At 45.9% G+C, this 27,402-nt stretch overlaps 1 protein-coding gene across 1 annotated transcript; it reads right to left on the bottom strand.

Moving 5' to 3' along the window:
• Window positions 1–1,848: 1,848 nt before the first annotated feature.
• Window positions 1,849–27,217, bottom strand: SLC16A14 (solute carrier family 16 member 14). The gene is made up of 5 exons (XM_090284906.1): window positions 26,684–27,217; window positions 21,782–22,269; window positions 15,954–16,097; window positions 9,103–10,080; window positions 1,849–2,365 (listed from the first exon to the last, which is right to left on the bottom strand). Exons 2-5 carry the CDS (start codon window positions 22,074–22,076, stop codon window positions 2,214–2,216), a joined length of 1,569 nt encoding a protein of 522 aa, XP_090141032.1. The 5' UTR covers window positions 22,077–22,269; window positions 26,684–27,217; the 3' UTR covers window positions 1,849–2,213.
• Between the last annotated feature and the right edge of the window lie 185 nt (window positions 27,218–27,402).

Consider the following 27,402-nt stretch of genomic DNA (forward strand, 5'->3'; position numbering starts at 1 on the left):
TACGTGTTTTCCCACCTAATCACCCTAACTTCATAGTAAATAGAGAGAGAGAGAGAGAGAGAACATTGTCTCAGCCTTTAATCAAAACAGAGAGCTGCGCCCTGGCTGCTGTGGCTCAATGGACTGAGCACCGGCCTGCGAACCTAACGGTCGCTGGTTCGATTCCCAGTCAGGGCACATGTCTGGATTGCCCGCCAGATCCCCAGTTGGGGGCGCATGAGAGGCAACCACACAGTGATGTTTCTCTCCCTCTCTTTCTCTATCCTTTGCCCTCTCTCTAAAAGTTAAAAAAAAAGAAAGAGAGCCGGGTTCTTCAACACCAGCCAAAGCTGTAAGGGTAACCCAATGGGTCATCGTGTTGAACCAAATGGAGTGTGTCATACAAGTTATTATCTATATTTATTTACAGGCGATTCTCGAATCACTGGAGGTACTATCGAGTGCATACATTAGCCAGGCCCTTGTTTCTCCTTTCCACTCGCTGCCTTTTATAATGACTGTTATTTTCCAGGGCCCACTCATCACACAGCCCCACCCTCTAGGCATCAGGGCAGGAAGTAATGAAGATGAAACAAAAAGGGAACTTGTCTGTGTAATCACTTGTTAACAGCTCTGCAGGGTTTTATAGAGTAAGAGATTGAAACCGCTGGCTAAAACCAGGTGTGGGCTAACATTCTGTGATTCTAATCACTAGTACCATTCCTGCCTCTGATTACCAAGGATAAACTGAGGATGGCGTGTACTCACTTTAGATAAATTTGACCCAGGACCCTGGCAATGATATTAAAGGATTTTTGCGTGTGATGAGCACATTGTGAGCAGAAATTTAAACAGTTCTCGAATACGTGTAAACAAGTAAGGCAGCCAGAAATTTAAAAATGATTCTAGGAAGAACATTCTGCAGTCTGAAAAATGTTTGGCTTAGAAAAACAGAGATCTCAGATAAAGGAGGAGAATTATTTGATGTCCTGGATTACAGTTATCTTCTGTATGAAACAGATCAAGAGACTATTTTTATAACTGAGAGGAGCTCAGGCCCCAGACAGGGGCTATCTGCTACCCCTACTATTGAGTAGGTGCGCAGATACCTAGGCCAAGGCCATTGTGTTTATCACCCTCACAACCTCACAGCCTTATGTGCTGGATTTGTAGCGCACTTCACAAATAATTTAATCACCAGCTTCATGTCAACCCGCAATTAGTTCTCTATTTTATTTATCGGGCACAAAAAACTCAGGAAAAAAAAAGTTTATTGGCCCCAAATTGTGCTTATAAAGAGGCCAATGATATGAATAAAAATGCTTGAATTACAGCCCTTGATTCAGTTGTCAGAATACAACTTTCAGAGGAAATTGTTATTTAGGTTGTGTCTTAAGATTCAGTTTGTTAAGTGGATTCTGTTGAATTAGGATTGAGGACAAATGATTTTCTTAGAAGACTGAGAAATTGTACTCCCTCACTGCAGAATTCTTTCATAAAAATAGATTTTTTTTGTCTTTAATTGTACTACATGTACTACCTTTGAAATTAAAGCCTGTGTTTATTTCACAGTGGGAGATCAATAGCTCCCTGACATAATTAATTTCTGAAATCTAGTCATACTCTTGTGCTTAAAACCCTTAGCTGGGAGCTTTCCAGAAGCAGTCAGATACTTTATTCTCACAAAGTACAGGCACACCTCCGAGATGCTGTGAGTGCGGTCCCAGACCACCGCAGCAAAGCGGGTATTGCAATAAAGTGAGTCGGAATCGTTTTGCTGGCCGGGGGGTCTTGCCTTCCATTTGTGAACAACGCCACATCCGTGCAGAGCAATAAACTGAAGCACAATAAAACGAGGTCTGCCTGTAGTTGAACTGAAAAGCTTTTATTCTTTGTCTTTGTTTTCAAAAGCTGTATCGCACACCCCGTCCCCGTGGATGGTGAGAGAGAATAGTTTTCCTGGGGTGTTTGTACCAATTATTGACAGGCTGTCTTTGAAGGACGTTGTCACCTTTAAAATGCATGGCATCCTTAATACTGTTCAGCATCGCTTCTCCCCAGGCAGAAGAGGGCAGTGCTGTTCTCCACGGAAGCAATGACAACGGCATTTACAAGGGACAGTGCCCGTTACGGAACAAGGCGCCTTCCCGTGATTTGTCATCGGCCCCTCCCAGCGACCAGGTGAGGTAGGCGTGAGGACCACAAAGAAATCTCACATGAAACAGAACATGGCACTACACCGGGGCACCACCCATGGACTTTTTTCTGGATTGCTCTATCATTTGAATACATGGTTGAATGAGTAAAAATAATATTCCTACCAGGTAAAGTAAACCACATATATAGAAGGAAAAATCATATTTTTGTGTGATGTCATAGATCCAACCTACAAAAAAGAAAAAAGAATATAATCAGTGTAACGTAGTTGATAAAGTCAAGAACACAAACCAAGCATTTACAGTATTGCAACTAGAAATATTTCTATGATTTACTTATAGGTCATTTAACGCCTAAAATGTTTCCTTCGGTCATTTATAAGTCCGGGCTGGATTAAGCCAGAGTTCCCAGTACTGGTGGATGGCTTCGTTTATCTTTTAAGCCAGGAGGGCACTTTTTAAGGCTTTGGAACAGTAGCCTACAGACCCACGGTGAGACCCTTCTGGCACCCGGTCCCCGGAGTACTTCCTGAGCAGGCACAAAGCCAGCAATGAAAACTGAATCTAATGATTTTCTTTTTTCACAAATGTAAATACAGCTCTTTTCCAAAACCTTCAAAACTCTTTTGAAGAAGTTTCTAGTGCATGTCAAAAGAGAGGCTGAGCAGAAGACACTTGAACTTGCAGTCATTCTGAAATACATGAGGGTAAACATCCATTCCAGAGAGAACTGAATTTCCCAGGTTTTATAAAATTCCTCTTTACAGCTATAAAACTTCAATGTTTATGAAATTTTAAGTTGCCAAAGAAATAGCCTTAAATGCTGACTAAATTATCAGTTATTTCCAAATAATACTCTAATATTATAAGCTAATACTTTCCTATGATAATCTTACTGGGCCCTCTGTAAAATATTACAATATTTCATGGATTCTAAGGCACCGTGAATTACCTGATTCATCCCTATCTTATGTGTCAATAAGAAAGAAATATCCTTGTCAATTAAAATATGACTCAGTGTTTTTTAGGACTTTGTAAAATGCATTCCGATTTCAGAGATGTTAAACCTTGGGAGGGAGAAAGCCTCAGAAACCATGAAATAAAACGTTTCTTTCCCTTCAGTGATTCATTCTAAGAATCAGTCACATGCCATGGTCCCCACATGCCATGGTCCCCACAGAGCCAACTATGCAAACAAAGAAGATTAAGCCACACACAAGAATTTTATTTATGGTAAAAATGTCAACGTAAGCATTCACTTTTTTTCCATTTCAAGTGCGTTAATTAGCAAAGGTGTAAGAAAAATAGAAACGATTTAATGACCAAACACGGATTTCTATGGCTACTTTTCAAAAATATCTTTTAAAAATTATCTTCCCGGCAAGCAAATGCATAAATGCATCTTAGCCGCCTCCCACCAACGAAGAGCCACACAAAACCGGCTGTTAAAGGGGGAGCCAACAACTCTGACTTCCCGGCGGCTCTCTGCGCTGTATCACTTCGTTTACTGTGTCAAGTGCACCATTAACATGCCTGGGTCGGTCACAGTAGTCATAAAAAAACAAAACAAAACACTTCATAGCATTAAAAAATTACAATTTCTTAACCACCCAAAAGCTATAAATTCTGGATATTCTTTAAAAAGCAAGTTTTGAGTTTGTTGTTTAATATTTGTTTATTTATTTATTTATTTTTAGAGAGCGAGGAAGGGAGGGAGAAAGAGAGAGAGAGAGAAACATCACTGTGTGGTTTGCCTCTCATGCGCCCCCAACCAGGGAGCCGGCCCGCAACCCAGGCCTGTGCCCTGACTGGGAATCGAACCAGCAACCCTTTGGTGGGCAGGCTGGTGTTTCAATCCACTGAGCCACACCAGCCAGGGCTGTTGTTTGATATTTAAGAAAAAGAAAATATCAGACTCCTTCGATATCGCTTATAAAATGTTCAACTGTCTTTTCTGAATCTCCAATGTGAGACAAGAGGAACAGGAAAGATTAGGCCCATCACCCGAAAATAATGACTCTGCCTCCGAACTGCATCAGAAAGGCACACTGAGAAAACACACCCGACTCCTGGTCAGTGTCACCATCTGGCCACCATGGACCACTGTGCATTATGACAAATGACTGAGTCACCTGCAGATAATGCAGAGAGGTCTGTACGGATAGCGGAGCACCCACAGGGCAGGACGACCTGAAAGCGACAGTTTAAAGGCAGAAACTGTCAATGAGATTCCCGTACTTCACTCTTCCCACAGGGAAGCTGACCTTGTCCTTTCAATAGTTAAATCCTCACTTTCCATGTCATCAAGTGACAGAGTAGAAATGATGCGTCTACATAACAAACCACAGAGAGCCGCAAAGAGCTGAAGCTACCATTGCTGCTTAACAAGGGCCCTCAAAACAGGTCAAAACCCTGACTAGCTGGAACATCCATTTGTATTTAGTTTAGACTATTCACTTTTTTGTTTGCATGGTTGGTCTTAGCTCCAGGGGGGCCCCTGCCCGCCTCTCTCGCCTACCGCCCCGAGCTGACCCCGAGCGCAAACCATATGGAATATTCTGGAGCTTCAAACACATTTCTCTTGGCTCCTCATCTGCACATGTACTAGTCTCCCTTCTGCGGGGACAGTAACAAACACCATCGCCCTGAGAACGTCTAGCGTATCCATCCCACCACACCAGGCTCCCTCTTGCCTCCGCAGACGACAGAGAGCGTCTGCTAAGTGTATCAGGTGTTGTTACAGCCTTAAATTGAATGCATTCTATTTAAAAATCCGGCACATTTCCCTTAAAAATATAAACTTTTGAAAAGCATCTTGACACACCCGAGTTGTTAAACCTATCCATACGTCAATTTCTTTAAAAGCACACCCAACCTCACCAAACAACTTAATAATACAAATTGGAGGGGTCCCCAATTTTGTGTCACATTAATCCCACAGGTTTCTCCAATCTACCTTCAGTATTTATTTTTAAATGACTCTGGACCCTTTTATCTTTTTTTGGTGCTTTTAGTTTGAGGTCAACCCAGTTTCAAGTCAGATGCAAAGGTCAGGAGACCCTATGCTGGACCACATGCTTTGACGCAGCAGATGGGGACGAAAGTCTTCAGAGCCCAGACGGTTCAGACAAGACACTCACCTCGTCTTCCCTAACCGTCTTGGCCAACGGGTCTGATCGGTTTGCAGCCTGGGATCCTTGGCAACCCTGATCCGACCATCAGTTTAAATCAACAGCGTCACAGTAAAATCTGGTTCCTTATTAAATTGCATTCCCTTTTCATTTGATCTGTCAAACGATGAGTGACAGCTGTTTTTCTGATTTATTAAATGTGTTCCCAGCATGTGGTGAAAAACATCGCAAATTGTTGTTAGGGTGTCAGAGTTCATGCGAATGGAGGAAATATGTGTAGGTTCTTGGTCAGTCAAACCTGGTGGCCAAGTTTTGCTGTATTTTACATCTAGAAAAGTATCTATTATTATTATATTTTTTAAGGAGAAGAACTGAATGCCCAGAAATATTACCAGTGAGTTAGATTGAGAAGTTCATGCTGCTAAGTGATGTGGTTGAAATATCTGTTCAATATCTTTTGATTGTACATTCTTCCCCTTAATGGAATTCTGTAATTGCTACTGATTGTACCAGAATTTCTGATGCCAGTAGAAACTGCTTTGAAAAATGAAAAACACATTCATTTCTAAACCCATTAAAAAAGAAAAATGTGATGTGAACAGTAATTTACCTTGCAGCAAACCCAGCTAAGAAATAATTTCTAGCCCACCTGGAATTTCTGGCAAGACTTTAATGTGGTTATTCAGTCGCTCATTTTGCCAGTCACTCCTGAGCTATAAGTAATACATAACGGCCGGGCTTGCACCCCATTGCAGCGTGGACTCCTTGGCCTGGGAAGTCAATGAATCGGGCACAATGCTGTTACCCTGTGATGCGTTCAGCGTTCCTTAACGCATGGGTTCAGTGGAAGGAGAAGAAACAAACAAGAAGTAAAGTCCTCTCTAGGCTGCTGGCCCGGAGATGCACATCCGGACGCTGATTTTAGAGTCCTCACCGCCGCATCTGACACACGTTCATAGAAGATTCTGAACCATTAATACAATGGTGTCTACCATCATGGTGACTCACACTGAGCAGGAGTCCCCTTCTAGGGAGGAACCTTGAAGCAGGCAGAGATAACGCCTGGTGACTGAGGATTGAGGAGAACGAACGCCCTGCCTTCCAGTTGCAATTCCTTTCTCTCCCACTGAAGGAAGTGCACCAGAATGCAAACGAACGAGGAGGACAGGACCAGGGGAAGAGGACAAGGCAACCAGACTGGCCAACTCTCGTGCTTTAGTTAACATGGGTTGTGGATTACGGATGCTGCACCTCACAGCTGTGTTGTGATGCTGTCCTTGAAATCTGGTGGGTCAGTACAGAGATAACCCCAGACTGACCAGTACAAGCCGAAAGTACCCCTGGATCCCACAAAGACCCACCGATGACAGATTCCATCTCCTCCTACAATATATCTGAAGGGCCCCAACAGGAGGATGGACGAGCCATGATAACACCCCCGTCCCCTTAATGCACATTTCAGTTTATCGTCTCTGGAAGGTACCATCGGTTGACTGATCCAACACCTAATCCCAACTCTTTTCTCTTTTTCTTCTTGTGCAGAAGCTGAAAAAAGCAAAACAAAACTCCAATTCTCATTCCCCGGGAAGCTTAACTAGCTGTGTGACACAGTTCTGGCCAATCAGATATAAGTGGAAGCCTGCTGGGGCGGAATCTTTCCTCCCTTCCTCCTTCATGTTTAAATGAGGATGCCGTGGTAGAGCCACAGCAACTCCTGTGTGACCATGAGGTTGTCAGCCAGAACAAAAGGCTAAGTAAGAGGATCTTGAAGACATTGTCCCAATAGCACCTTGTCCCTAGACTCTAGATTTCTGGTTATGTGACAGAAACCTCTGTTTAAGCTACCACTGGCAGGGTGTTCTCTCAGCCAAATGCATCCCTAACTGATAGAGAATTCTGTACAACAAGGTCAGTGAGCAAGTTCAGAGTATTCAGCCACCAGTACAGTTTGCTGCACTGCTACAGTTCTTCACCATCACCTAGAAATATTGCCCCTGCATCTCTGTGCCCAGGCAGAAAAGAGGAGCAACCTGACCCAGGAGACCCCATATGTAGCCACTGGGTTTCCTAACGTGATTCTTGGGCCTTGGCCTTGGTCAGCCAGCTGCCAGTGCTGTTCCCTGTGCAGGCAAAATCCATGATTTCTGGAACTTCAAATCCTGAGGGGACTTAGAAGCTAGGCGTTTTAGGATAAGCCTTCTACCAGTGGGTTCCTAGGACAGGCGATAACTGTAGGATATGCAGAGAGACTGGGAAGCAAGGGGCGAGGAGGGCCTTGTCCAGCACCCATGGGTTTCCGCATCCACTGGGAAAAAGTATCCCTGACAGGGATGTGAGAATAAAGGGCCAAGAAGGGCCAGGTGAGCAGGAGTAGGGCATCTGAACAGGTGAGGTTCTACCAGGGGATCTGAACGCCCTGCTCCAAACTTCTGGCAGCTCTGACAATCGCCACTAGCCCCGGCCTGGCCACCCTGTTAGCCACCTGCCGACAGCACCTTGATGTTGACATTTGGTCCCAGTCCCTGCCCTCAGTCCTTAGACAGAGGGTAAAACTTGTCCCTTTTACCCAGTACCTGGCCTCTTGGGGACTGAGTCTACCTGCCCAACGCTGATGTGCCTCGCCACAAAGTTTAAACGCCCCCCATAAGAGGGTTGGCCTGACACAGGGCTCCTTGGTGCCTATGACTTCTGGTATGCCCGCCGCAAGAAGCAAATTCTCTGTTCAACTGAGGCGAGTGCCTGCTAGAGATCTTACCCTAGACACCTGCCAGCTAGGTCTGTGATAGGCTGGCTGCTCCAGCTCCCCAAATGCCCGAGCCCTAATTGCGGGAACCTGTGAATGTTACCTTACAGGGAAAAAGGGACTTTGTCGCCGTGATTATGTTAAAGGCTTTGAGACGGGGGGATTATCTTGGATTACCTGGTGGACACAACGTAATCAGGGGTTCTTTATAAATAAAAGGAGGAGATGGGAGAGTCAGAATCAGAGGTGAGAAGATGCTATGCTCCTGGCGTTGATGTTGGAGGAAGGGGCCAGGAGCCAAAAGAGCAGGCAGCCCGCCCCCAGAAGCTGTTAAAGGCAAGGCCATGGATTCCTCCCTGGTTCTGCTGACACCCTGACTTTAGCCAGTGCGACCCAAATTAGTCTTCTGACCTCTCCAACTGTAAGATCGTAAATCTGTATTGTTTTAAGACACTAAGTTCGAGGGAGTTTTTTACAGCAGCAATAGGAAATTACCACGGGGCTAGATCTAGCCCATAGGGGCGTTCTGTTGGATTTAGTCTTTTGAAAATCTAGAAATGTCACCTAAGAGTCCAGAGTCTTAATTCCTCTTGCCTCCCCCGCACCACTGCCGCTCCAACAACAGAAGATCTGACGACAGTTCTCCATGTTTCTTGGTAACAGAAATAAGCCAGAGCTGGGCAGAGGCACCTCCTTCTGTCCTGGCGGGCGCCCTGCACCATCCCATCGTCCCTGTCCACTTCACCACCAGCAGCTTACCTGGCAGATGAGGATCAGAAGTTCATGTGCACTCACGGACACGAACAACAGTGTGGTGATGGCAGGGGTGGGGTCGGGGAGACGGGGGTATAGAGGGACTACATGGTAATGGAAGAAAAATAGAAAAAAAAAGGAAAAAGCAGTCCATGTGCACTCTACATGAAAGAATGGCCTTTAACTGGCTAAAATGTGTAAGAGAGAAATTGGAGGGGCAGGAACGGGAAGGACAAAGGAGCATGTACACAGATGGAAACTTCCTTCTGATTTACCTTCGAGGAGAACACAACCTAAGAACCTGCAGGCACACTAAGCTTTCGAACCTTGCCCGGGTTACCTGCAAACGGTGGTCCCAGCAACGCAGAGATGCCGTTGGCACAGATGATGATGCCGTAGGCGTTGGCCAGGTGCTCGATTCCCACCAAGTCTTCGGTCACGACGGGCATGAGGGAGAAGTACCCGCTGGAGAAGCCTATCAGCGCGCAGATGACCGCCAGGCCCGCGTAGGAGTGCGTCAGCGGCAGGATGAAAATACTGAGCACGAGGGTGAAGTTGGCCATCAGGAAGACATTCCAGACGCTGACGCAAGGCGAATCCGCCACGACGCCCAGGATCACCTTCCCAAAGATGTGCACTATTGCTATAATTGAAGTCAGAGGGAACACGTTGTTTTGCTCCGACAGATTATACAGATCGACTATTTCCGGGAGGTGAATGAAAGGGATGACAAAGCTGCTGTACGCAAACAAAGCCCAGAAAATAAAGGCCACGAACACTCGGTTAGTGAAGAGCGAGGCCGCCCCGAAATAGCCGGAGTACCAGTCCTGGAAGCCCTTCCTGACCCTCAGCGGCAGCTGGCTCATCGCCTTCAGCAGCCGGAAGGCGCACGCGTCCTGCCTGTGCCCGGCCTCTTCGGGGCACGCCTGGCCCGCGAGCTCGCCGAGGGTCTCCTCGGGCCCGGGGCTGCCCTCCTTCTCGTGCGCCCTGCCCCTCTGCGCGCTGGCCTTAACGGCGTCGGTGGAGCGAGCGGGGAGGACCTGCGGATCGCGCCCCGCTGCGTCCTTTCCATCCTTCCCAGGAGACAGGGGCCTCATGAGCGCCCCGCAAACGCACAGGTTCAGGGAGACGGCGCCTTGGATGAACATCGCGTTCCGCCAGCCGTACTCCGCGCACAGGTACTTCAGCAAGACCGTCATGAGGAAGGTGCCAAACCCCGTCCCCGTGGTGCTGAGGCCCTGGGCCAGGGCGCGCCTCTTCTGGAAGTACCTGCCCACCATGACCACGGCTGGCAGGTAGGCCATCCCGCTCCCGAAGCCTGCGCGGTTGGGGGGGGAAGAGAAAGCACAGGGCACGGTATGAATGGCCGCATGCAGCCTTGGCAGCGTTCGGAGACAGATCAGCTTTGTCTCTATACTATTAAACAACAGCAAGTAATAATGATTATAAAAAAGCAGCTCAGAGGGTAAGCGCCAACAGGGTCACGCCTCGAAGTTTCTAGCCCATCAGTTCCCCCAACAGGCTTTGCAGTACAAGTTACTCCAATAACGGAGTAAGCTCCCTTCTCTTATCAGAAGGTACGCTTCCTGGCAGGGCTGTGTCTCCGCCGCCACCCCGGTGTATGCCCTGTACGGCCCAGAACGTGCAGTGTGTGCTTAGTAATTTGCTGAGAGACAAAATGGCTCCTGAGGCATCTGGTGTCAGGGCTGAGTGCGTCCAGTGCCCACGAAAGCATTCACGCCCAAGGGGTGAAGATCGCCTCTGGGCGACTTGCAGAAGTGTCAGGAAGGGGCCAGTTTGTTCACAAATTAATTAGAAGAATAAAAGGAATTATAATGTGCCCATAAACCGCCGTACTCAATGTCAAAAGCACCTAACACTTATCTGTAGCTCTGACTTTGAACTTAGATCTTTCTGTGATCTGCGTGGGCAAAATTAAAATGCTGATGGGGGGGGAGGTGTTTGTGTTGGGGCCAGTGGTTTGGGGAGCTCTCTGTACCTCCTCCTCAGTTTTGCTGAGGACCTAAAACTGCTCTAAAAAATGAAGTCTGTTAAAACATAAATGAAGTGAAGTGAAATGAAATAAAGTAAAATACTGGGCCAGAGGTTGTGGGCTGTGTTCTCAAGTTCTAGGTACAGACAGAGGGAAGCCATGAGCCCCACTTCAATGGGTCCCACGCGGCCCCATTTAGCCCACCCAACATTAGGATGGCAGCAGGTAGTATAAAAGAGACTCTGACCAATGCCTCTCTCCAAAGTTGAAGCCTCCCTAGCTCAGCATCATTTAATGGCTTCAGAATTACTAGAATTTGGCAGGAGACCAGAGCAATCATACATGCAAATTCAGTAATAATTACTACTAATCGAGCGCTGACGATATGCTGGCTGCTTTACAGGCTTTATCTGATTTGGTTTTCACAATCACCCTGAAAGCTAGCGGTGGTTATAAAATGGGTACTGAATCTCACGGAGATTAAGTTACTTTCCCAAGATCCCGTAGGTGGTAATTGGAGAATCCAGGTTGGAGCTCAGAACCAGTGTCAGAGCCCGGTTTCCTTCCCCTGCCCACACTGCCTCTCACCCTACACTGCTCACCCCCCAGCAGCCAGCAGGTAGCTGCAGACGGATTTTGTTTATTTATTGTGTGTATTGTATATGACGTGACCTCTCCTCCCCTTTTGCTAACCTACAAGTTCCATGAGGGGCAGGGATGGGTTCTGTTCACTGATGCACCTAGAACACTTTCCCTAGTACCTAGAACAATGCCTAGCACATAACAAGGGAATGAAATAAATAAAGCTCTATGGGAAGATAAATGATCATGTTTTAAAACAATATCTACTTGTTTTATACAAGATTAACTTTATTCTTCCATGGTTAAGGTACCAAAATCTCAGCTGCAAAATAAGTGTATCAGTGGTTATTTTACAAAAACAATTATTTGTTAAAGAACCAAGAAATTGAGACTTCCAGCCAAGATGGAGGCCTAGACAGACACGCTGCATCTCCCTCCACAACTAAGAAGGAATACAACTACCTCAAAACTAGAGACAACCAGAAGTGCCAGAAAATCAAGCTGCATGGAAGTCCAACAGACAAATATATAAAGAAGACATACTCATCCAGACAGGTAGGAAGGACAGAGCTGGGGTGGAGAGGACACAGCATGGTGGTGGCAGTGGCAGCGGCAGTGGCAGTGGCAGGCCAGCAGAAAGTGCAGTAACACGTTTTAAAAAGTTGGGAGGGACGCCTGGGGAGCACTTCCAGCACCAGACCAGGCCACATAGCTTACAGTTCCAGCGCCGGGGAAAATGAAGCCTCATTGCTTCTGACTGTGCAAACCACTGGGGGTTGGGGTGGAGGAAGAAACTGCCGGTCTCTCAGCAGAGTCAGCTTGTTTAAAGGGCCCCCATGGTCCTAAAATGTCTGTAGACCCATCCACTCTGGGAACGACAGCCAGGGCAACAGCTTGAGAGGTGCCAGTCCCATACAGAAATGGGAGAGGTGCCTGGAAAAGGGGCGAGTGCTGGGCAAGCAGCATTGTTCCCTCTCAGACCCCTCCCCCACATACAGCGCCACAATGTGGTGAAATGGGTCACCCTGTACTGATGAATCCCTAAGGCTCCGCCCCTTACAATGGAACAGGTGCAACAGCTCTACCTAACACACAGAGGTAAACAAACACAGGAGCCTGTTAAGATGAGGAGACAGAGAAGTATGGCCCAAAAGGGGGAACAGATCAAGGTTCCAGTGGGAGAACTAAGCAACGAGAAGATAGCCAACCTAACAGATGAGGAGATAGACAATCTAACAGACGAGAGATAGCTAACCTAACAGATGTAGAGTTCAAAACACTGGTGATAAAGATGCTCACAGGCTTGACAGATATGCTTAAGTACAGGAAATGCATAAGGGAAGAAGTAAAGGCTATGCTAAGTGAAACGAAGGAAAATCCACACAAAACCAATGGTGAAGGGAAGGAAACCGGGGTTCAAATCAATGATTTGGAACATAAGGAAGAAAAAAAAAAGTCAACCAGTGCAGAATGAGGAAACAAGAATTGAAAAAATGAGGAGAGGCTTAGGAACCTCTGGGACAAGCTTAAATGTGCCAACATCTGAATCATAGGGGTGCCAGAAGGAGAAGAGTAAGAGCAAGAAATTGAAAATTTATGTGAAAAAATAATGGAGGAAAACTTCCCAAATTAGGCAAAGGAAATAAGACATACAAGTCCAGGAAGCACAGGGAGTCCCAAACAAGCTAGACCCAAAGAGGACCACACTAAGACACATCATAATTAAAATGCTAAAGATTCAAGATAAAGAGAGAATCTTAAAAGCAGCAAGAGGAAAACAGAGTTACCTACAAAGGGGTGTGTATAAGATTCTCAGCTGATTTCTCAAAGGAAACTTGCAAGCAAGAAGGGACGGGCAAAACGTATTCAATGTGTTGAAAAGCAAGGACCCACAACCAAGATTACTCTATCCAGCAAAGCTATCATTTAGAATGGAAGGGCAGATGAAGTGCTTCCCAGACAAGGTGAAGCTAAAGGAGTTCATCATCACCAAGCCATTATTATATGAAATATCAAAGAGGCTTACTTAAGAAAAAGAAGACCAAAACTATGAACACTAAAATGACAACAAACTCACAACTATTAACAACTGAATCTAAAAAATAAAATCCAACTAAGCAAACCAGAACAGGAACAGAATCATAGGTATGGGGATCACTTGGAGGGCTATCAGCTGGAGGGGGAAGGGGGAAAAATAGGGAAACGGTGCAGGGATTAAGACGCATAATCGGTTGGTACAAAATAGACAGGGGGAAGTTAAGAATAACATAGGAAAGGGTGAAGCCAAAGAACTTATATGCACGACCCATGGACATGAACTAGGGGGGTGGGATTGCTGGAGGGAAGGGGGGTACTGGGCAGAGGGGAGCAAAGGGGAAAAATATGGGAGTACTGTAACAACACAATCAATAAAACATACTTAAAAATATTTTTTAAAAAAAATCAAAGAAAAAGAACCAAGAAATTCTTTGACACTAAAAAATGTGGCACAGAATTATTGGTCTTCTCCGTAATATTTTGAAGCAAATCCTGAATATATCATTTAATGTGCACACCCATTTAGTATGAATCTCTAAATACTGATTATGGTTCAACAACCTAATCCTATCATTATCTTCTCTGAAAAAAATGAACAATTCCTTAATATCATGAAATATCCAGAAGGTGTTCAAATTTCCATTTGTCTCATAACTGCCTATATTTTTTAAAAACTTGTTTGCTTGAATCAGGATCCAGGTAAGTTCTACACATGGCTAACTGCTGATTTGTATGTTAAGCCTCTTCCTTGATCAGCACAATGATTACATGAGCTTATAGGACGGGAACCTGGGATGGATATTCTGGTTCTAGCCCACGGGCCCGTCCAAGTGCTGCTGATGCCCAGCTCTGCGCAGGACCCGGGAACCATTCTGCACCACACTTGGGTGTAGAGGAGGGGCTTACAACCTGACGGGCAGGTGGAGGGAGGGGGCTCAGAGGGGAGAGAAAACCCTGCTTTCCCGGGTCAAGGGGTCAGCATGGTGGGGGAGACGGCGCCTTCAGAGGTAGGCTTAAAACAGTGGCTCTCTGGCCAAACTGAAGAAATTCGTTCAGACCCCCTTGGCTAAGAAAAATTGTTCAGACAGACATGAACGTTCCGCTTAATGAGAGAGCACTCCCATGCAGTTTTAATTGCCTAGGTGTTAAAAGACAAAAGATACAAACAAATCTGCCTGAAATGGTTTTAGGAATGAAGAAGGACATCAACGAAGTTTCTTTCAAACATAAAGTGTACAGCAATATAAATATACATCAACCACTGGCTTTCTGCAGTAGATTTTTGCATCTCACTTTTTTCTTTTCTATTAAAAGGGGCGAGATGGCCAAGCAGCTTCAACGTGACCCACTACTGACAGCACAATAGCAGTTTGAATATACAACCTAATTGATTCAGGTAAACTCTCCACTGTACTATATATATTTGGGGGGGGGGGAAGAGGGGGAACTAATTTTCAGAGCCTTTCTTTAAGTTTTTCCTGTATAAAAAGCAGGAGCAATAAAGTGTCTCAAGAAATACTTTCCTTTTACCAGCCTCCTAGTTTTCTTTCTATTTCCTTGGATACATAAACCTTCATTGAATAAATAGATGAATGAATGAATGAATATGGAGATAGCTGAGGATCAATAAGCAATTAACTGCGAGAAGTAACATTCCATGTAAGCAAATAGTCTAACCACAGAAATCTCTAAATAATGAGAATAAGTCTCAAGTCCTGGTTGTTAGGATCAAGTCATCGTCCATATAACCCAACGCCGCTGGACCAAGTTCACAGGGGCCTACGTGTCTTCCCGGAGACCCCACGGTGGCCTTAGTCTCAGCGGAAGGAGTGTTTATCTTCTTACCTAGAACACAGAACTCCTGTGCCAGCTCTTCATTGGACTGTTACAGGAAAAGATTCTTGAAAAGTCTGTACTCAAAAAGAAAGTCAGGCTGGCTCTGGTTCCTTGAAGTACAATTGTACATGCAAGAAACTACTTCTTATCTGTGTGAATTCTGCTACCCGTTGCTAAAGGAAATTGCGGCTGGGAAGATATCTGTCAGAACGGATATGCACACCGTGCTGCCTGGCAGCCAGTGTTTACCTCCTCCCTGGAACTGCACCCTGACTGTGCCCTAGATTTGCTTCTTAGGGTCTCTACGTGTAGGTGGGTTGTGCTGCTGGTTCATTAATTTGAACACGGCTGAAGGAGAAAATGATTATTTTGTGATTCATGCTCAATTCTGCAATTAGTAAAGGAGAGAATGTTACTAATTTCCGCAATATTTCAGCTACGTCTGTATTTTTACCCTCGTTTCCCTGTTCCTTACAAGAAAAAGGATAGACCTTAGACCTAGGTATGGAAATTTAATTACATTCTATTAGTGAGGTCAAGTACCGTTGTTAGGTTGTTCTGCTACACTTACGGCATATCGACTGTATTAAAAAGTATTTCCTGGAGGAGAAAATGGGGGTGGGGTGGAGAAGACAGAAGGAAAATATATTTTAATGGGTCTCTTTCCTGCACAATGAAATTCATTGCCAAAATGCCCAGTCAAAACACTGAAAGTCAAGGTAAAGTAGAATCGCGATGCTCACCAGCTGTCACCCCGAAGGTGATGAAGAGGTACCGCACGTTCGCAGCGTAGGCACTCAGCACCCAGCCCAGCGAGTTCACGAGCCCGCCGATGATCGCAGTCCGGCGGCAGCCGCAGGTGTTAATGAAGAAGCCGATGAAAGGTCCTGCGGCAGAACACGGACAGAGGAGCTGACTAAAGGGGTTTTATTTTCCCGCTTGCTTAGCAAATCCTCATATGAAGGCAAAGAAGAAAACATACTAGAGCTGCTAAATAAAACACACCCAAACCCCCTTCACCGTTTTATTTATTTATCTTTCTTTTCTTTTTAGCAAAAGAAAATCACCAATACATCTGGGAATCTTGCACACATGAGTCAGAGACCCCACCTGCACTAGAGGTTCAGAGACAGAAAGGGGAATCTAGAGATGAGGTAAGGCACCTTGGGGGCTTCAAAGGGTCAAAACCTCATTGCTCTATGTGCAAAAAGATTTTAGCATGCAAAGATGGATTTTAATAATTTCACCGGAGCGCACAAGCTCTAGGTTTTCAAGGAAGGTAGACTTAGTATAAATAGACAACTTGGTTTATTCTCTTGTCTAAAACAGAAGTCCTAAATTAGTGGTCTCGGGGCTCTACTCAGCCTGTCAATGTGTTTTCTTTATCCCAAACAATGTTTTAAAAATGTTTTGGGTCATTTGTCACATTCAAAAATTAAGAGAATTTATATCTTGGTGGGTAGCTCTGTTGGTTAGAGCATCGTCCCAATAATGCCAAGGTTGTGGGTTCAATCTCCAGTCAGAGCACATACAAGAATCAACCAATGAATGCATTTCTCTCTCTTCTTTCCTCTCTCTCTCTAAAAGAAAAAAAATCAATAAAAACAAATATTAAGAGAATTTAAAAAACGTTCAGTGGCAACACAGAATATCTTCCCACACAGCCCAAATCAGCTGGAGCTGGGCAGTAGCAGATGCCTTTAGCTGCATCACACCCTCTCTGGTTTGCTGCAGTCTCCACCCTTCCCTTTAGTCTTATATCTGGCCTCTTGCCCTCATTTAAATGACTTGTTTGGCCTCTGTGCACATTTCAGTTTTTGACTCTAGGCCTAAAGGGAGTGAAGGAAGTGGGTTCCCAGGACTCCCATGCTTTAGGCAAGGAACCTATAGCCTGTTTTTTTATGAGGACGCCCAGACGCAAACCAAGGTGAAAAGGACTCATTGGACTGGACCCATCAGACTTATGCATTTATGACACCACGTGGAGAATCAGGAATATACTTGGTTATGCAAGATGTCCCAGTACTCCCAGCAGTACTGTATTACATGGGACACATTCTGATCATGTATGTTACTACGATGCTTTAGCTTTTTTGCCAACCCTCTTTGTTTTCTTTCTGATTTTACGGTAATTTCGGATGTCATTGAGGCCCAATGCTTGCCTCATGATCAGCGATTCCTTGTCTGTATAGCAATTCACATTTTAGCAATACAGTATGAGGCTGTACTCACTATTCAGCAAGACGGCACATTTTAAACATCATCTTATTTTTTATCATTATCATTTAACATCGTTATGAAACCTTATATTCAGGTGGGATTATTTCAGGTGAAAACCTTGTTGAACTCTAAGGAGCTTCCTCTTTTGGCCCAAACTAAAAAGCGTCCTGTCAAAGTTCTAACTACATTCATGTGCATGTTTGGTACACAGTCAGCTAAGAGTATTTTGTTTGTTTGACTTTTTTGGTCTAATCCTAAAAATTATGAAGGCAGAGACTAATTCATTTATTTAATCCTGTCTCATTGCAGATAATAATTCAGTAGATAAACCTCTTAGAATAGGTTTAAAATAGCAAATAGGTATTATAAAATAAGTACATTACATAAATATACTAAGCATACTGATAAACATCTGAGGGGATTACTGGGGACAATTGAAATTCAGAAATCATAAGTTAAAGATATTTCTTTGATTTCTTTACAAATATTTTTATTTTTCGAAATCCGTGGTTACTTCACTACTCGAATCTGGAACAAATGGAAAAAGAAGAGAAAAATGCATGACTCACGGCTTTGCTGTTAATAGGCCTTTTAGGACATGAAAGGTCAACAGGTCACAGTGCAGTAGCATGAACATATTTTCCGCATTACAGAAAGGCCCAGAAGCAAGCATTTCTGCCCGCTCATGTCACTCACATTAAGAAAGCATTTGACGAGAAAAAGGGGGGACATTGCCAAGTGCAGATATTCATGTCTGCAAGACTATGGCATAGCAAAAAGAAAGCGTGAATCCCTTTACTGATAGGAACATTTGTCGCTAACGATGTCTGGTGTTTTTCGGTTCATAAGCTCCTGCCCCCCCCCCCTTCATGCTGGGGTTCAGTCATTTATGATTCGCAGACGGGCAAATTCAGACCCAGAAATGCTGGGTGTGTCTTCTCCAGAATGACAAAGCGGAGATATGTCGGGAAAAGGAAGTCAGACCCAAGCCTTCTGACTGTTTTGTTTCCTGACCATGGTTTCCTGGTGGTCGTTCAGCAGCGTCTCCCGAGCTGGCAATGCTGTTTCAACAAAATGAAAAGAACCCCCCAGGCAGTCGAAGGAGGGGGGAAGATAAGAATGGACAGAGTCCTTTGGCTCTGATTCCCACTTTTGTAGGGGAATTCAGTGTTTGGGAATGAGACTATATTCATTTTCAGACTCTCTCTTCTTCGGAGAAAATCGGAATCTCCGCCCATTCCCCACATAATAAAGTGGTAAGTGGTTGCAGGGAACGCCCGGAGGAAGTCGTCATTTCTCGCCCATCCCAGCATCTCCGAGGTTGGAAACAGCTCAGCTGAGGAGACAACCAAGCTGAAGTGAGCCTTGGCATACAACCACGGCCAGACGGGGTTAGATAGTTCTTGAACTCCTGGTCTCCTGGAGCAACAACCCCTCTAAGGTGTTAGGAACCTCGAAATCAATGGCTCTCTGCCTTGGCTCAACACCAGAGTCACTTAGGAGCTTTAAAAAACCAACCAACCAACCAACCAACCACTTGCTTTCCCTCAAATCCTGGTGCTCGGGTCTCACCCCATGAGCTTCTACGGCAAGAGTCCCGGCGCAGCCCCTGCGTCATGGTTATTACAAGCACCCAGGGGCTCTGGCGTGCAGCCACGACCCACACCCACTGCTCGAAGTCTACTTGGCAGGTCAGGGGCCTTCTGCGGCCCACATGCTCGTGTGTTCCCCCAACAGCCCAGCTTCCACCAAGAATTATTCCGGAAGCCATCACGGAGGCTGCTGTAGATCCAGCTAAGGTGTTAAAAATTGTTAAAAACTGCAACCTTCTGCAGGAAACTGGCGAATCCATGCTAGCAAGGAATAAAAAAACAAGAATGAAATGATTGCATTTCCCGTGTGCAACGCACTGCCCAAGAGAGATGGCTTTCAAGTCTGTAACGTAATTCGGATTTTTTAAAATTTAAAGAGGTCACCCAACTGATCTCCCAATGATGAGATAATAAAAACAATTTCTAGTTATTCACTTAAAACACGTTTTCAGTTCTCATCTGATGTAGCCGTGGCAGGATGGTAGAGCAGACACCGTTCTGGAGTCCAATGGGCCAGGTTTCAAGCCTGTCCCACCCTTACTGGTATGTTACTGAGTGTCGCATGTTCTTCATGTCAGAGGGAGCTGATGGTCTGGCCTCCAGTACTGCTGTAGGATCAAATGAGATCATGTACATAATATGTGCTTAGTACGTAGTGAGTGCGAAATAAAGGGGGCTGTTCTTAATGGCTTCAGGCTTGGAAAAGCACTGAACATATCCGCAGCACCCCGTCCCAAGCAGCTCAAGACAATGGACAGTTATTTAGGGTCATGATAGACGGAATAAAAGGCCTTGCCCGTATAACTATGAGCCTTACTGCGTTACGATTTCTGAGCCCCAGAGCAAAGGGTGTTTTCAGGTACCCCTCCTGTAGAAAGGCTAGTCTGCAATCTGAAATTCCACTGGGTGGAATTCAGGGGCTCCGGGCTCTCCAACAGAATGCTCAATACAGTTACCTCCCAGGTAAACTGAAGGTGACAGTAGCATTTCAGTGTCATTATGAGTTACGTGTACTTACTTTGGGGATCATCTTCAAAACTACATCCAGTCATTTCAGAGCCAGCTTCCATTGCTTAAGAAAGCCTTATCAGAGGGTTTGGAAAATGTTGAGACAGTTCACACCCTGACTTTTTGCTGAGTCCCCGTTTTAGTGTTGCAAAAACACATGCTTCCTAGATGGAATCTGGAAGTACTTTTTTACCCCTTAACATTTTTAAAAAGGTAAAACAAAGACAGAAACAAAAAACAGGATTTTAAGTATTCTAGAAGAGGAGTTTTCTTTAGTGACTATGGAAGAGGTAGAATTACATCTAACACAAAACCGGTATGTTTCCTACACCACAGTAAACCTACCTGCATGTTTTATATGACAAATAGTCCTAGTTTTCACAAGGCTGACGCAGAGTTGAAGAAGTCAGTCCATCAGTGTTACAGGCAACAAAGATTTCTCAACATTTCTCACACACATAATGATGCCTTTATCTAATTTTAAAACTAGATCAGTATTAATTCCCTTTGATAAACACACACACCCCACCCACATCTTGGGAAATGATACTTTGTCCTTGTTTTCTGTCATTAACACTCTATCACGTGTATTATCCAAAATAGCATTGACTGAATGCCAGCCAAGATCAGCAAATCTCTGAGTTGGATTCAAGCAATGACTTGCTAATGTAGAAATCACCGAAAAGTCACAGGCTCCCATCAAACACATATATGCTTGTCATACACATACTCTCACAAAACCAGAAAAAGATCTGAGGCCATTTATGTTTCCCATATAAAATATATCGCTAGTACTTAAAAAAAAAATGACGTAAAACTATGGCTCTTATTTTCAAGTGAACATTGGGGTATAATGGTAGATTGTTAAGATAACTAAATAAAATTAAATGAGATAATGTGAAGGAAAGTACCTGGTATATAAACTACTATTGACAGTAAAAGATATTAAACGTTCTGGTTTAATATCTCCAACTGGACAAGAATTGGTTTCATAGATTTCTGTGTCAGTAGGCTTAATGAGAAAATGCAACATTACGTTATTATTATTTCCTGTTAGCTATATCAGTAACCTTTCTAAAAACAGTTCAATAGAGTTTCCAATAATATATGCTCAATATTTCAAATTAAAAACATTAGAACTCTTCTATAAGATTGTTAGTTGACTTTTATAGTTTCTTCTTTAAAGTTTTTATCTTTTAGAAATATTCATAGTGTTAAATAAAGAGATACTTGCAATGATAAATAATTCTGTTATAACACTTAAGAAACAGAGTTTGGGGCAAAAGAGAATTTAAAAAATGATGAATTTAAGAAATACTCCCAATGTTTATAATATTCAAATAGTAATATCACATGTGCAACTCAGAATATTATATGATTCCACTTACATAAGGTACTTAGTTAAGAGAAATCAAATCCATAGAGACAGAAAATAGAATGGTGGTGGCCAGGGGCTGGGGGAGGGAGGAGTGGGGGGTTCCTGTGGAATAGGAACAGAGTTTCAGTTTGGGAAGATGAAGAAATGTTCTGGAGACAGATAGATGGTGGTGATGAATGTACTCAATGGCATTGAACTGTACACCTAAAAATGCTTAAAAAGGGTTAAAACTTTATGTTATGCATGTTTTACCACCATAAAAAAATAGCAGCATCAGTAACATGACTGTTTCAACGATATAAGACATGACTTACAGTGGGGAATTGTCAGTTTATAATTATTCAGTTTTACCACAGGTCCCGGGCGGACGTACCCACGATCAAGGTGATGCCCATGCTGAGGGAGCTGACCCACGCGGTCAGGCCACGGCTCTGATGGAACTCCTCCAGCCATTCCACATTGAGGACCCCCAGGGCCATCTGGGAGCCCATGATGAGGATGTGCACGAAGAAGGAGGACAGGACCATCATCCACGCCCACCCGCCGTCGATATCTGGGTGGGATTTAAGTGTCTTCTTATCTTTGGGGTCATCTTCAAAATCATACCCAATATCTTCATGACTTGTATACATTTTCCAAGATTTCCTGAAACACATATGACAAATCATTTCATTCACGAGCGAACCAAAAAGAAATCTCCGTCTTCTTTGGCCATCTCTGCCTCATCGTAACCGCAGCGGCCCCATCATTGGATGAGAACTTCAGATGAATCCTTGTCATTATGCAGATCTGGGGACACTTCTCACTTTTTCTCAGGACCGAGTGCTTTCATGAAACTTGTTTCATCTCTAAAACCATCCTCTGTGTAATTTAAAACAGAAGAACAAATAAAATCAGGATCATTACTGACCATTACATATGATTATTACTGAAAAGTCATTTTGTGGCCATGGAGGAAGGTGATATAAAAAATGATCCCAAATACACCTCCAGTTGTAGGACATGTCCCAGCCGTGTTCTGGGGTGACAGAGAGGGCAGAGAAGCAGACTTTGGTGAACAGCATAGCGCCCACAGCGTCCTTCTGTATACCCCTGAGCTAAGAATTTTTTTTACCTTATAAAAATTATGTGGCCTGCACCACCTAAAACACTCTCTGAGACTTTATAGGGAAAGTTTGCTGATCCGGAGGCTATAGCGCTGGTTCTGGCTGAGAGTTCGCCGGGCAGGCACGGGTGCCAGGGAACCACGGATATCTGGGGAAGGGCCGTTTAATGGATCTATCTTGGGGCTCATCTCGATTTTTCCCATCTCTCATACTGCATTCTCAGTATTATTTTTGTCTTGTAACTGATTCGATCTCCTCAGTAGGTGTCCAGTTCTCAACAGCTACACTTCCTGCCCACACGGCTGCTCTCTGCCAGGGTCGTCTTCCACTTCCCCATTACCCAGGCTGCTCTGCTGGGAGTGATAACATGCTATCCCGCCATGTCGTTGGTCAAGTTATCTTTAGGATCAAACCCTGCCCCCCCCCCAACCTTGGTGTGGTTGCCCAGGACCGGTTCTAGGCTCTGGCTGTGGCCAGGTTCTCTTCCTGCACATCTACCCCCCCAGCCTGGTCCCTCCTCGTGTCCTCCGAGCTTTGCACGATGCTGTCCAGTCCTGTGAACACCTGCAGCTCCCTCCACCTGGCATAGCCTCTTTCAGGCTTTTGTGCATGACCTTCTCTTCTTCCCTTTTTCAAGAAGACACTTCTCTCCTTCTAACCTCCTGGTCCTCTTCTGCTCAGCCTTTAAAATACAACTAAATTATAATAGTGAACCTCGAAGTAGTAAGAAAAAATCCCCAGCAAACATGTTAAATATCCAATGTTAGACAGAGTAGGTGTTAAATAAATCAGTCGTGGTATAGCCAGCCGTGCAATGCAAGTCCACCATCAAAACTCAACTTGCACCGAACTCTGAAGACATGGAAAGTGGGAATTACATGGGAGGGTTACAAAATGGGACAGATGTCATGATTCGTTTGTTGCTGTTTTAAAATATGTATCCATTGGAAAGAAGGCTGGAGCGAAACAAAGAAAAATGTTGATGGACATTATCATTTGGATGATGGTCTTACAAGAATTTTTGCTCCTTTTTATTTATCTCATTGGTTAAAAAAAATCTAAAGAAACGTATATTAACTTGATAATTAAATAAAGGTCCCTTTATCTTTTAAACACCATCTGGATGAGCTTCTTGCCTCCAATAGATTAGCAGCTGAATTGTAAAAGAAGGAGGAAAACGGAGAAAGACAATTAATCCAAGAGCCACTTCCCTTGGGCGGGGCTCTGGGTTTGTAAATCTGTGAACACCCTCCTCGTCCCCAAGGAGAGAAGAGCCAGGCAACCCTTTCCGTCCAAAGCTCAGAGCCCAGAAAGTGGCTGCACCGTCAGAAGGGCTGGGAGGATGAGCCTAGAAAGACTTCAGAGCATGTTTGGTGGTGGTCCTCCCTCAGCCCCTGCCAGCTGCACGCAGAATCCCAAGGAGCCAGAAAGAGCAGCTTGACAGTGGATGGGCCTGGCCTATATAAGTGATGATAACATCACTTACAATCATCGGGATAATGCTCAGCTTCCTTTCATAAGATAAAACAACACAATTTAGCATTTTCCTAAAGTCCACCTACATCTTAGAAAGACTTTGAACTAACAATACAAAAGGTATAGTCCTTCAACTCATAAGCTGAACTAGTATTTTTCTAAGCAACGTTAAGAACATTCTAGTCTTATTGAATTATTTGTTTTATGGGTGAAGAGATGCAGTTGCCTTTGAACTGCTCTTGACATTTCCAGTTTATTTGGTCGTAAATAAAGGATGCCGACTCTCATTTAATGGCCCAGTTTTATTCAAGAGGCACAGCGGTGCCTGTGGAATAGTGTCAGATGGAGAGCACTGTTGGGGGTGGGGGTAGGTAAATGAAGCTCTCTCAGGTCCTCAGGGGGTCCCTGAAGAGTGACCAGAGCCATCTGCATTTCACACCTACCTCTCTCTAAAAGTAATCCCTATTTTGACAAATCACAGTCAACTTATTGTCCAAGCAGGTTCAAATAAAAAACAAAAGTCAACAGGAGAATACATGTCTATCTGCTCCACCCCGAGTTGGCTTATAGCATGTTAGCTTTTCCATAATTAGGAGGTAGAAAAGAATCATTTGCATATCATGATCCTCCTGTGCACCTGGAGAGAGAGGGAGAACAAGGAGAAGGTTCTGGACCATTCCACCCCAGGCTTCAAGTCTTTCTCCACCATAAAACCTTGAAGCTCTCCCCTCCCCTTTGCACACCCTGACACACATGTAAAAGGACATTATGCATGTGGCACACGGGGTAAATCGAGGCAGTGAGTGTGTGGCTTCTGCTAAGGGTTAATCTGTAAAATGTCACCCATTCCAGGCTCACCGGCTGGAAGCTCGGCATATAACATTACAGCCTTGAGCTGAAGATGATGAAGGAAGGAAATGAAAAGATTATGGGACCAACGGTCAGTCTTCCCAAATGTGAGTTCATGAACGGTGAGAAGGAAATCATAAATGGGGGAAATTAATAGCACGTGCAGGCTACGAAATGCAGGTCGGTGCCTCCTGGAGTGTACCCGAAATTAAAACGGAATTAAATCTCCACAGCTCTGTGACCGGACTAAGTTTCGTCAGCAAGTTGTTCATTTTTAACGTGGTTATTGTGATTATGGGAGCGTGCCGTGAGCTCGTTAATGGGAAGCAAAGAGGAAAGCGCCAAGTCAGAACTAAAGTGACGATCTTCTCCAAAGGTGGACAGGGCACGCTGGTAGCGGGTTCCTCATTAGGTCCCAGTGCGTGGCGGGTCCACCTTCAACGTGGCTGTGTAGCAACTCTGTCTCTAGACCTGGTTGCCCAGGAGCCGTGGCGCCTTTAGAGGGCGCACCTGAGGCCAGAGGGCTGAAGCAGCTGGAGCAGCCAGGGCAGGAGGAAGTGGGAACCCCAGCTGCAGACAACTGAGCATAAAAATGCCCTCTATGGGTCAGAGACTGCGCTGGGTGGCTTCACCTCAGCGATCCTGCCCAGCTGCTATTAATGTCCCATTTCACAGATTAGGAAACTGAGGCTATTTGTCAAACAGGGGCCATGAAGTTTAGAGAGGTCAAACTAAGCTAGCAGGCAGTGGAGCCCAAATTGGAACGCAGGCCTGATGAATTCCAAAGGTTATTATTTTACAGTCCCCCTCCTTATCTTACACCTGCCCCCCCCCCCCCCCGCTCCCCATCACTCACACGCACACTAAACCACAAAGAAGCCAGACAAGGGGAAAAGGAATCTTGCTAATCCCCACTAATAAGCCTCACTCATCCTTGCTAATGAGCCTGAATCAACTTTTCCGCGGAAAGAAAACGGCTTAACTGGTAAGCAGAGTTGAGCTCCTGAAACAGCCTCAACGGCCTGGGCGGTGTTTGGCCCCGAAATGGCCGTCCCAGAGTCCTCGCCCCAGTTTAGTCCCCCCTTTCCTCCGCGGGAGCCTTGAACCAAACCGCTATGGGAGTGGGGGAGGGGGAAACCCAGCATCAGGACCTCCTGGGCGGGATCCGGCCTCGGCGACACCCTCCGAGCGCCCACCCGCCGCCCCCAGCCGCCCTCCCGGGCACTCTGTTTTCCCACTCTGGGGTGCCCCGAGACCCCCCCGCCCCACTCCCAGGCACTCCGCGTCTGCTGGTGCGCTCGGAACCCGGCAGCTCCGCGGGGAAGCGGGGCGGATCGCAGTCCCGGCAGCCCGTGCCGAGGGGCGTCCCGCATCCCCGAATGTCCCCTAGCCTCAACCCCTGGTCTACCCTCTCCGCTCCGTAAGTGGCTGGTTCGAGTCCCAAAGTGGGGCTGTAAGAAAAGGCGGGGAGAGCGACGCGGCACCGGGAAGAGCGCGCCTCTCGGGCGCGGCGAGGGTTCCCAGGGGCGCTGCGCGCTCGGCCCTGGCCACCTGGGTAGCGAGGCGCGCATCCTGGACAGAGATTACTCGCCCCCGCGCACCGAGGTGGCCTCGCCTCTAGGTCGGGAGCCACCCGACGGACGGCCTGGGCGCGACAACAGTGCCTCGGAGCAGCCCTGCCTTCGACCGCGGGGCAGCCTTCCCCGACCCTGCCCTGGGCTGGCACCACTCCTTCCCAAGGGTCCCCGAGGTGCAGCGGCCACCCACAGTCCCCAACTCCAAGGCGCCTGCGGAGCCGCTCCATCTCCCGGGCCCGCTACCCTGCGCGGCCTCGGGATACTCACCGGCCAAGGCGCGCGGGGCTGCGGCCTCACTGGGCTCCCGGCCGGGATCCCTGAACTCTCTGTTTTCCTCGGACCCCCCTGAGCGGCTGGCCGTAGAGATCTGTTGCAATGTCGCCTATCATTCTGGATTTGCGGGTGCCCGCGGCTCGGCGTTGCGCCCTGCTCCGTGCGCTCGGTGCCGGGCTCTGCGCTCCTCCGCCGCTTAAAGCAGGGCCAGGTGCGCGTCTAGTGGAGCTTGGAGCTCCAGGCCTCAGTCCGTGCGTCTTTAAAAAGGGCCCGTTTGGCCGTGGCCCGAACCTAACCTGAGCTCGCTCCGGATCAGTGCAATTTCAAACCTCCAGGCTCGTTCATTCCTGTACCGGCTAATTCTGGTTTGGCAGAAAAAAATTGCAGTCACCTCACGCGCACACCCTTGTGGCCGGTCGTAGTTTATAGCTTTGGCCGAGATTTGCTAATGCTCGGCACATTTCTATAACTGAAGGCGAGGATCTGAAACCGAACCCGAGATGCAGGTGAGAACTGGAGTGTTTTCCATTTCTGAGATAGGAGCCCAGGGATGAAAAAAACCCTCACCCACATCTGGGCCGCAAAAGATGGCAGTCTGTAGATGGAAAAGGAGGGCAGGCCCGGCAGTATTCTTGGCAAAAGACGACTGAACATCCCTCGTCCTTTGTCCCATGCTGGATGCCTCCGTCCCCCAGCTTTTTCTCCAGTATCTG

The sequence above is a fragment of the Furipterus horrens genome, unplaced genomic scaffold (assembly GCF_987537825.1).
Source record: "Furipterus horrens unplaced genomic scaffold, mFurHor1.1.pri manual_scaffold_1, whole genome shotgun sequence".
Lineage (NCBI taxonomy): Eukaryota > Metazoa > Chordata > Mammalia > Chiroptera > Furipteridae > Furipterus > Furipterus horrens.

What these genes read in the sequence shown, in the direction of transcription:
- SLC16A14 (XM_090284906.1), bottom strand. Translation starts at nt 22,076, where the DNA reads ATGATTTGTCATATGTGTTTCAGGAAATCTTGGAAAATGTATACAAGT. An exon ending in CACCTTCGGGGTGACAGCTG is followed by an intron (nt 10,081 to 15,953) that starts GTGAGCATCGCG and finishes CCAACCGCGCAG; the next exon opens with GCTTCGGGAGCGGGATGGCC. An exon ending in GCTGGGACCACCGTTTGCAG is followed by an intron (nt 2,366 to 9,102) that starts GTAACCCGGGCA and finishes TCTTTTTTGTAG; the next exon opens with GTTGGATCTATGACATCACA.